Source organism: Mandrillus leucophaeus, unplaced genomic scaffold (genome assembly GCF_000951045.1).
Source record: "Mandrillus leucophaeus isolate KB7577 unplaced genomic scaffold, Mleu.le_1.0 Scaffold75, whole genome shotgun sequence".
Classification (NCBI taxonomy): Eukaryota; Metazoa; Chordata; class Mammalia; order Primates; family Cercopithecidae; genus Mandrillus; species Mandrillus leucophaeus.
The window spans coordinates 1,605,691-1,617,505 of NW_012108141.1; the positions used below are offsets into that span (position 1 = coordinate 1,605,691).

The 11,815-nt window shown below is 39.6% G+C and overlaps 1 protein-coding gene across 2 annotated transcripts in view; it reads right to left on the bottom strand.

The window, feature by feature from the left end:
* CDKL2 (cyclin-dependent kinase-like 2 (CDC2-related kinase)) overlaps positions 1 to 11,815 on the bottom strand; it is a 61,057-nt gene that overhangs the window by 32,238 nt on the left and 17,004 nt on the right. For both annotated transcript variants that reach the window (XM_011966177.1, XM_011966176.1), the window contains exons 3-4: positions 8,909 to 9,103; positions 961 to 1,139 (exon numbers count right to left, since the gene is read on the bottom strand). In XM_011966177.1, coding sequence (XP_011821567.1) covers positions 961 to 1,139; positions 8,909 to 9,103 — 374 coding nt within the window. The remainder of the gene's footprint in view (positions 1 to 960; positions 1,140 to 8,908; positions 9,104 to 11,815) is intronic.

Genomic DNA, 11,815 nt, shown 5'->3' on the forward strand with positions numbered 1-11,815 from the left:
TTTTTTTTTTGAGACAGAATCTCACTCTGTCACCCAGGCTGGAGTGCAGTGGTGCAATCTCAGCTCACTGCAACCTCCACCTCCCAGGTTCAAGCGATTCTCCTGCCCCAGACTCCCGAGTAGCTGGGAATACGGGTGCATGCCACCATGCCTGACTAATTTTTGTATTTTTAGTAGAGACGGGGTGTCACCATGTTGGTCAGGCTGGTCTTGAACTCCTGACCTCATGATCCGCCCACCTGGGCCTCCCAAAGTGCTGGGATTAAAGGCATGAGCCACCACGCCCAGCCTAGGTATAAAAAATTTGAAACGATCTTAAAAATCAGTTACAAGAATTCAAAGAATACGCAAGCATCATTTGATATAGGAACAACTACCTTAAAATGCTTAAGGTTATTGCTGAATTATAAAATGGCACAAAAATTATAACATGGTAGCAAAATAAGAACTCAGTAATCAAGAAAATAATAAATAATGTTTAGTGTGCTCTGAAAACAGAAATTGTAGAAAATATTTTAGAAAGATTTCAATCAAAAGCAGTAAAAGCTACAATCCTTTCTTCTTTGAAGAATTCCCTTGTGAAGACAATTTATGTTTTAAAAACATTTTACTTAGTTACATTTCTGCCTCCACCCTTGCTTACTCCATCTTCCCTATTCCAACAATGTCACATTTAACCAATCAATGTTCACCTCTATTTATAAGTGATAAATGTATCTATTTACAATCTACTGTATAAAATGGACCACTTAATTTCCCCATCTCTAAAACAAGTATACTTGTTTCACAAGAATGTTTAAAGGGGAAGCACCAAAAATGATTACAAATCACTTTATACAGCCCCTGAAACTCAAGCCTTACTTTCAGTATTAGAGAGATCATTTATTATATCATAAACATATTCCACTGTAGCAAGAAGCAAGAGTAAAAATCTACTCCTCCCCATTACTGCTGTCTTACTTGCCATACTTGACGTCACCAACCAATAGTTCTGGAGCTCTGTACCATCGGGTTGCCACATAATCAGTATAAACCTCCCCAGGAGCTGCCAATGTTCGCGCAAATCCAAAATCACATAGCTTGACAACGCCAGACTGGGAGACTAATATATTCTCTGGCTTTATATCTCTGTGTATGATCTAGACAAGAAGCAGAGTGTGACAGATGTTAAATAAAATTAATTATTTTGGGGCAGCTGCTCTGTGCAGGGCATTGTATCTTGTCCCTTTAAAGAATATAAACAAAAGCATAGAAAGTTGCTCCTAGCCCTAAACAACCTAGGACCTAGTTGGGCAAGAAAGAACATTTATACTTGAAATTTTATTTAAACAATCAAAAATATTGGATAAAATATATTTTTTCAAATTACTAAATCAACTGTTCAGTTAATGACTCTTCTCAAGACTAAGAGAGTAAGGCTATCATTGAAGCTGGGGCAGTCAGGGATAATTTTTATGCAGGGGTTGGGCTCTAACATAGGTCTTTAACACTAAGTATGACCTAGATAAATAAAGAAAAAGAAGGGCAACCCAAGCGAATGTAACAAAGAGAGCAAGAATGTAAATGGGGATAGATAAGAGATTGTGGGAAAACTTTTTTTTTTTTAAAGACAGAGTCTTGCTCTTGTTGCCCAGGCTGGAGTACAAAGGCGCGATTTCGGCTTACTGCAACCTCCGCCTCCTGGGTTCAAGCGATTCTTCTGTCTCAGCCTCTCGAGTAGCTGGGATTACAGGCTCCTGCCACCATGCCCAGCTAATTTTTGTACTTTTAGTAGAGACGGGGTTTCACCATGTTGGGCCAGGATGGTCTCAAACTCCTGACCTCAGGTGATCCACCTGCCTCGGCCTCCCAAAGTGCTGAGATTACAGGCGTGAGCCACTGTGCCTGGCCAGAAAACGTTTTTTTCTAGAGTACAGGTTGTGTGAAGTGGAGGAGGAATATCTCAGCTGACATACTAGGAAGTGTGGCAAGACCCTGGGAACCCATGGAAGTGACAGACAATGTGGTATTTAAAATTGATGTTGGCCATAAATGAGGTAAATCAGAGAGAAAGATGAGAGGCAGGAAGAAGAGCAGTGGGACCAGTATGAGGTGACAAAGGCCTAAACTAGGTTGGTGCTCAGAGGAATGGGAAAGAGGAAATGCAGCTTAGAAATACAATAAATCAAAAATAAATAGGCCGGGTGCAGTGGCTCACGCCTGTAATCCCAACACTTTGGGAGGCCAAGGCAGGCAGATCACTTGAGGTCAGGAGTTTGAGACCAGCCTGGCCAACATGGTGAAACTTCGTCTCTAGTCAAAATACAAAAATTAGCCAGGCGCGGTGGCAGGCACCTGTAATCCCAGATACTTTGAAGGCTCAGGCAGGAGAATCGCTTGAACCTGGGAGGGAGAAGGTTGCAGTAAGCCAAGATTGCACCATTGCACTCCAGCCTGGGTGACAGAGCCACCATCTGAAAAAAAATATATATATTTAAAAATCTACAGCTACGCAAAAGACATTATTAGGCCTAATTCTCTAATATAAGCAAATTGTATTTTGAAAACTACAAAAGATAGATTTGTTTTAAACTCTTTCAGAAGACCAGCATTCTAAATGGCAATCTGCCATTGCTGAGCATGTTGTACAGGCTACCAACTTTTATTACCCTAGATATCAGTGATGAGGACACAGGTCCAGTCTGAGACCATCTGTGCTGTGATAGAAAAAGCTAAACGGTCCAGGCACGGTGACTCACACCTGTAATCCCAGCACTTTGGGAGACCGAGGTGGGTGGATCATGAGGTCAGGAGATCGAGACCATCTTGGCTAACACAGTGAAACCCCGTCTCTACTAAAAATACAAAAAATTAGCCTGGCGTGGTGGTGGGTGCCTGTAGTCCCAGCTACTCAGGAAGCTGAGGCAGGGAGAATGGCGTGAACCTGGGAGGCGGAGCTTGCAGTGAGCCGAGATCATGCCACTGCACTCCATCCTAGGCGACAGAGTGAGACTCCATCTCAAAAAAAAAAAAAAAGAAAAAAAGAAAGAGCTAAACTGGGAGTTGGGAGACCTGGGTCTAGTCCCTGGTTTTCAGTACAGCCATAGACAACTCAATCTTTCTATCTTCTCAGCCCACAAATGAGGGGGCTAAAGTGCATGATCACCGTGTTTCTTCCCAACTCTAATACCTTATAACTTATGGTAACAACAATAGATTCTAAGTATAACCAAGATGATATGAGTTGAATTTTTCCTAAAATCCATCATTGCAGACTGGGGTGGCCAGAAAAAGTACTATGAAAAGGGTAGGCTCTGATATGGGTCTTTAATACTAGGTATAACCTAAATAAATTATGATACCTAGTAATTTCAGTAAAAAAGGCGTTTAGGGTTCTACAAACCTCATAATGTTCTGTACTATTTGGGTCAAACTTGAATTGACAGAAACCTTAAATTTGGTTTTAAATATGTTATTCAGTCTGGCTCATAAAAGGATTGAAATAATATTTATATTTTTAAAAATTCAAGTGTTCACATATATAGATACATTTAAAAATGAGTAATATATTTGAGAATAAATGTTTTCATTTTCTTAAAGTCAAATATCTCATCCTTATGTGTATGTATATGTGTTTATATATGTATGTATGTATATATTTGTGTGTTTATTTATTCCAGCCCCTACCATTATCTGTCTGCATTAAGAAGAGAAATGTTAACTGTCCAGAAAACAAAACCTTAAAATATACCTTTAATAATAATGGTAATAATAGCTAACACTTGAATACTTATGTGTCAGGCACTATTCTAAATGTTTCTCATGTTTTAACTTATTTTATTCTCACAATAACCCTAAGGATAGGTGCTATGAAGAGTTTAAGAGTAAATGGAGGCTGAGCACTCTTGTTGCCCAGGCTGGAGTACAAAGGCGCGATTTCGGCTTACTGCAACCTCCGCCTCCTGGGTTCAAGCGATTCTTCTGTCTCAGCCTCTCGAGTAGCTGGGATTACAGGCTCCTGCCACCATGCCCAGCTAATTTTTGTACTTTTAGTAGAGACGGGGTTTCACCATGTTGGGCCAGGATGGTCTCAAACTCCTGACCTCAGGTGATCCACCTGCCTCGGCCTCCCAAAGTGCTGAGATTACAGGCGTGAGCCACTGTGCCTGGCCAGAAAACGTTTTTTTCTAGAGTACAGGTTGTGTGAAGTGGAGGAGGAATATCTCAGCTGACATACTAGGAAGTGTGGCAAGACCCTGGGAACCCATGGAAGTGACAGACAATGTGGTATTTAAAATTGATGTTGGCCATAAATGAGGTAAATCAGAGAGAAAGATGAGAGGCAGGAAGAAGAGCAGTGGGACCAGTATGAGGTGACAAAGGCCTAAACTAGGTTGGTGCTCAGAGGAATGGGAAAGAGGAAATGCAGCTTAGAAATACAATAAATCAAAAATAAATAGGCCGGGTGCAGTGGCTCACGCCTGTAATCCCAACACTTTGGGAGGCCAAGGCAGGCAGATCACTTGAGGTCAGGAGTTTGAGACCAGCCTGGCCAACATGGTGAAACTTCGTCTCTAGTCAAAATACAAAAATTAGCCAGGCGCGGTGGCAGGCACCTGTAATCCCAGATACTTTGAAGGCTCAGGCAGGAGAATCGCTTGAACCTGGGAGGGAGAAGGTTGCAGTAAGCCAAGATTGCACCATTGCACTCCAGCCTGGGTGACAGAGCCACCATCTGAAAAAATATATATATATTTAAAAATCTACAGCTACGCAAAAGACATTATTAGGCCTAATTCTCTAATATAAGCAAATTGTATTTTGAAAACTACAAAAGATAGATTTGTTTTAAACTCTTTCAGAAGACCAGCATTCTAAATGGCAATCTGCCATTGCTGAGCATGTTGTACAGGCTACCAACTTTTATTACCCTAGATATCAGTGATGAGGACACAGGTCCAGTCTGAGACCATCTGTGCTGTGATAGAAAAAGCTAAACGGTCCAGGCACGGTGACTCACACCTGTAATCCCAGCACTTTGGGAGACCGAGGTGGGTGGATCATGAGGTCAGGAGATCGAGACCATCTTGGCTAACACAGTGAAACCCCGTCTCTACTAAAAATACAAAAAATTAGCCTGGCGTGGTGGTGGGTGCCTGTAGTCCCAGCTACTCAGGAAGCTGAGGCAGGGAGAATGGCGTGAACCTGGGAGGCGGAGCTTGCAGTGAGCCGAGATCATGCCACTGCACTCCATCCTAGGCGACAGAGTGAGACTCCATCTCAAAAAAAAAAAAAAAGAAAAAAAGAAAGAGCTAAACTGGGAGTTGGGAGACCTGGGTCTAGTCCCTGGTTTTCAGTACAGCCATAGACAACTCAATCTTTCTATCTTCTCAGCCCACAAATGAGGGGGCTAAAGTGCATGATCACCGTGTTTCTTCCCAACTCTAATACCTTATAACTTATGGTAACAACAATAGATTCTAAGTATAACCAAGATGATATGAGTTGAATTTTTCCTAAAATCCATCATTGCAGACTGGGGTGGCCAGAAAAAGTACTATGAAAAGGGTAGGCTCTGATATGGGTCTTTAATACTAGGTATAACCTAAATAAATTATGATACCTAGTAATTTCAGTAAAAAAGGCGTTTAGGGTTCTACAAACCTCATAATGTTCTGTACTATTTGGGTCAAACTTGAATTGACAGAAACCTTAAATTTGGTTTTAAATATGTTATTCAGTCTGGCTCATAAAAGGATTGAAATAATATTTATATTTTTAAAAATTCAAGTGTTCACATATATAGATACATTTAAAAATGAGTAATATATTTGAGAATAAATGTTTTCATTTTCTTAAAGTCAAATATCTCATCCTTATGTGTATGTATATGTGTTTATATATGTATGTATGTATATATTTGTGTGTTTATTTATTCCAGCCCCTACCATTATCTGTCTGCATTAAGAAGAGAAATGTTAACTGTCCAGAAAACAAAACCTTAAAATATACCTTTAATAATAATGGTAATAATAGCTAACACTTGAATACTTATGTGTCAGGCACTATTCTAAATGTTTCTCATGTTTTAACTTATTTTATTCTCACAATAACCCTAAGGATAGGTGCTATGAAGAGTTTAAGAGTAAATGGAGGCTGAGTACAGTGGCTCATGCCTGTAATGCCAGCACTTTGGGAGGCCGAGGTGAGCCGATCACTTGAGGCCAGAAGTTCAAGACCAGCCTGGCCAACATGGCGAAACCCCATCTCTACTAAAAATACAAAAATTAGCCAGGTGTGGTGGTGCACACCTGTAATCCCAGCTACTTGAGAGGCTGAGGCAGGAGAACCGCTTGAACCCAGGAGGCAGAGGTTGCAGTGAGCCAAGATCGTGTCACTCCAGCATGGGTGACAGAGTGAGACTCTGTCTCAAAAAAAAAAAAGAGTAAATGGACTAGAAAAAAAGTAATATGACTGCCAGGCAACATTAATAACACTAATGTTCCCTTGAGACAAGTGTTTATAAATTAGAGTGAGATCAGTTTACCCATAAAAATTCACATTTTCTATAGTTTAAAGAGATATGTAAATGCTCTGAAGCTTAGCAGAAAACCACTGGTATTTTTTTTTTTTTGAGATGGAGTTTTGCTCTTGTGGCCCAGGCTGGAGTGCAATGGCACAACCTCAGCTTACCACAACCTCTGCCTCCCAGGTTCAAGCGATTCTCCTGCCTCAGCCTCTCAAGTAGCTGGGATTACAGGCATGTCCCACCACACCCAGCTAATTTTGTATTTTTAGTAGGGATGGGGTTTCTCCATCTTGGCCAGGCTGGTCTCAAACTCCTACCTCAGGTGATCCGCCTGCCTCAGCCTTCCAAATTGCTGGAATTACAGGCGTGAGCCATCACGCCTGGAGAAACACTGGATTTTACAATCTCCTTTTTTTTTTTTTTTTTTTTTTGAGACAGAGTCTCACTGTATTGCCCAAGCTGAAAGGCAGTGGCACGATCTCAGCTCACTGCAACCTCTGCTTCCTGGGTCCAAGCAATTCTCCTGCCTCAGCCTCCCAAGTAGCTGGGATTACAGGTGCCTGCCACCATGCCCAGCTAATTTTTTTGTATTTTTAGTAGAGATGGGGGTTTCACCATGTTGACCAGGCTGGTTTCGAACTCCTGACCTTAAGGGATCAGACCACCTCGGCCCCACAAAGTGCTAGGATTACAGGCATGAGCCACCATGCCCGGCCTAAAATCTCTTTCCTTAAACACAGAATGGCACCCATGCCAGCAGTACTTGACTCTAAACTGCCTGGATGTATCTGTACATCTAAAGGTAGAATGTGTTATGTTAAATGTGGGTTGATTCATCATGAAAGTATAAAAATAAAGGGACACAGAAGCAATGGAGGCAGGAAACATTCAAATGCGCTTCTAACGTGAGAGAGACAATGGTTCTTTTTGCTTACTGGTTCCACTGGCAAGCCTATCCTTAGTACAGAGATGAATGTAGGGCATTCAGCCACCTAACTCCAAATATTACAGGCCCATTGGGAAGATATCATCATTTTTATGAAGAAGGATGAATCAGTATCTTTTAAACTGATACATTAAGTATTTAATTCACTAACACCTCATGCTGATCTGATTTCTTGAAAATTCAACATTATTGTTATTCTACTTTATATATTTCACCCCTGTAACAATTATCTCTCTTTGCAATTTACTAAACTGGCACTCAGTCTCCTGAGTTTGGTCAATGTGAGTCTGCCCTAAGAGACAGATAGTCTCAAAATTAGGTTTCTCAGAATAGATTTTCTGAGCCTGTATCATTCCAAAGTTGCCAGGAGGCCACGATGGAAGGCCTCCTAAAAAAGGGCAGTGTGTTTTCCAGTGGAAACTAGGTATCTGCCTCTACTAAGCAATTTTTTTATATATGTAGACTTCACACTATAACTGAATAACATAACGAAACTACACAATAAAAGACAGTTAAAAAATTAAAGACAGTGAATAATACTAATAACCGAAAAGAAATATATCAATTTAGGTGGCAGGTACGTAAAATGATTTTTTCTTTCTTTTATAATTATCTTTAAAGTTTTTCTACCATTAATATTTATTACTTTTATAACCACACAAAAAAATGTCATTTAAAATATTTTGTAAAACTGGCAAAATCTATGTGTTGAGCTATTCATTTATACTTTATAGGTGTCATTCTTCTTGGAGGTGCTTTTATATGATACTCAAAGTATATAAAATTATTGTGATAGACTACAGGGTAAGGATAGAAATTTTCATATATTCACACTTTGTAATTAGGCAAGAGAACACAAACTAACAAACACACAGACCCTTGGGTCTATACATTTCTCAAGATTCATCACTTAAAATTTGTGCATTTCATTTAGTAAATATTACCTTAAAAAAGAACAGAAAACAGGGCCAGGCACAGTGGCTCACGCCTGTAATCCCAGCACTTTAGGAGGCCAAGGCAGGTGGATCACCTGAGGTTGGGAGTTTTGAGACCAGCCTGGACAACATGGTGAAACCCCATCTCTACTAAGAATACAAAAATTAGCCGGGCATGGTGGTACATGCCTGTAATCCCAGCTACTTGAGAGGCTGAGGCAGGAGAATCACTTGAACCTGGGGGGCAGAAGTTGCAGTGAGCTGAGATCTTGCCACTGAGCTACAGCCTGGGCAAAAGAGCAAGACTCCATCTCGGAAAAAACCAAAACAAACAAACAAAAAAACCCAGAAAACAAATATTTAACTCCAATTAATAAGATGCACAGATGAAGTATTTAGTGTTAAAGTATACTGACTTTCTGAAACTTATTTTCAAATGCATAAATCAATAAGACAGATTAAAGGATTAATTAATGAATAAATATGTGATAAAGCAAATTATTTAAACCCAATACTTACATTGTGACTGTGACAAAATCCAATTCCATTAATAATCTGAAACAAATACTTTTGAACTACTTGGTAGTCTAGTCCATTTGGAAAGAGCTCCAAGTCGTCAAGAATTGTGTGGTCAACAAATTCAAAGACTAGGTACCATCGTTTTTTTTTCTTACACACTTCCAAGAGATTCACCAAGTTTTCATGCCTCAGTTGCTGTTATTAAAAAATGCAAAATAGCTGTTATTTTAAAATGCAAAATAGTTTATATAAACTAAGATCAAATTATTAGCAATTAATTATTTAAAATAGATCTCAGCATAATAAAAACATAAATAAAATGCATATACAGTATAAATTGTAAAAGCATATTCTGGTTTTTAAACTACAATTAAGAGACTATATTGCTCCTTTCTCCTCTCAGAGAACAAAATCAAGCTAATAAGAAAAAGAAGTGTAACTCCATCTTTGATTAAACTAAGAGGAATCTATGACCTCCTACTCATAACAAATGAGATGGGACTACTAAATGTAATAAAGGTCAAACAGAAGTATAGGAAGACACCAAAAGATCATCTGTGGCTACAAAACTGGCAGCGTAAGAGTTCTCTGAAGCCAGTGACGTACCCTGAAAAGACAAAAAAAGTCCTCCTTTAATATAATGGAAAACTATATATATATGTATGTATGTATAATGGAAATAAGGCTCATAGAGAGCAGTGAAAACATCCCTAGAACTGAATGGCACCAAGAAACAGCAGTGGGGAAGGGCTGGATAAGGAATCACACAGAAACACATTTGCTGGAAACAGTCTCTCAGTGAGGCAGAGTAGAAGGCAAAACAATTCGTTATGAACAAACCTGCAACTGCAAGTTTTAGAGAAATTAAACCTAATATAATTAAATCCTACACTCAGGCATATGTGATAAGGAACACCATTGTGAATTATGGTAAATTCCTGCTAGCCTGGAACAAAGTCATGGCCTCTCCCCAGAACCTCCTACAAATAGTCCTCCAAAGACTCAGACTTTATTATAAGAAACAATCTAAAAGGAACCAATCAAGGATCTATTCAAAGATGTAAGAAATGAGGAAGAAGGGAGAAAGAAACACAAATGGTAGATTAACACTCACCAGAAAAAAATGTTGCCACCTTTAAAGAGAAAGAAATCAATGGAATACAGAATACAGCTCTCAAAATCCTCAAGAAAATCCAAGTATGATCCAGGAACGTTATACTCAACCAAATTGTCATTCAGATAAAAGACAACATGAGCATTGAATCTATTTAAGGCAGGACTAAATCTTATACAAATGTGGGCATCATGGTTACAAAATAGAAAGTGAACATTTTAAATACAACAATGCACAAATGATATAGAAGATGTAAACAAGATAAAAGTGTATATATACACCAGGTGCAGTGGCTCGCACCTGTAATCCCAGTGACTTGGGAGGACAAAGCAAGAGAATCGCTTGAGGCCAGGAATTTGAGACCAGCCTGCGCATAGCGAGACCCCATCTCTACAAAAAATTTTAAAACTTAGGCTGGTATGGTTGGGCACACCTCCAGTCCCAGCTACTCTGGAGGCTAATGTGGGAGAATCACTTGAACCCAGGAGTTGGAGGCTGCAATGAGTGTGGTGAGCTATGATCATGCCACTGCACTTCAGCCTGAGCAACACAGCAAGACCTTATCTTGAAAGAAAATGAAAAAACAAAACACTAAAGTAAATAAGATATTTTCTGAAATCAGATGGTAGGTGAGTGGGAGAGAAAAGGAACTAGAAATATAATAATTACTTTACAAAGAAGTAACTATGTTATTTAACACTATAGTTATTAAGGTAAGCAATACAGCTAGGCATGGTAGCTCATGCCTGTAATCAGTAGCTTGAGGCCAGGAATTGGAGGCTGCAATAAGCTATGATCATGCCACTGCATTCCAGCCTGGGTGACAGAGTGAGACTCTGTCTCTTAAAAAATTAAAAAATAAAAAAAGGTTACCAAGGAAACATATCCAATATAAATATAAACATAATATAAGGAATTCAAGGGGCCAGGCACAGTGGCTCATGGCTGTAATCTCAGCATTTTGGGAGGCTGAGGCAGGTGGATCACCTGAGGTCAGGAGTTCAAGACCAGCCTGGCCAACATGGCAAAACCCCATCTCTACCAAAAATACAAAAAAATTAGGCGTGGTGGCATGCCTGGCTACCACCATGAAGTAATGAAGTGATATCAATGAAGTAATCACAGCTTCTAAGGAGTTTGAGGCAGGTGAATCACTTGAACCCAGGAAGCGGAGGTTGCAGTGAGCCGAGATCGCACCACTGCACTCCAGCCTGGGTGACAGAGTAAGACTCCATCTCAAAAAAAAAAAAAAGGAATTCAGAGATCATATAGAAAAATATTTTTAAAAGAGTTATACATATACATCATGGAATATTATGCAGCCATAAAAAAGAATGAGGTCATGTCCTTTGCAGGGACATGGATGGAGTTGGAAGCCATTATCCTCAGCAAACTAACAGGAACAGAAAACCAAATACCACATGTTGTCACTTACAAGTGGGAGCCAAATGATGAGGGCACATAGAGGGGAACAACACACACTGGGGCCTACCGGAGGGCAAAGGGTGGGAGAAGGGAAAGGACCAGGAAAAATCTGGATAGTCAATGACTGACAAATAATTCTTTAAACCCAAGACTTACATTGTGACTGTGACAAAATCCAATTCCATTATTAATAATCTGAAATAAATACTTTTGAACTACTTGGTAGTCTAGTCCATTTGGAAAGAGCTCCAAGTCATCAAGAATTGTGTGCTCAACAAATTAAAAAACTAGGTACCATCATCACCTAATCATTAGCCTAATGGATACCAGGCTGAATATCTAGGTGATGAAATAATCTGTACAACAAA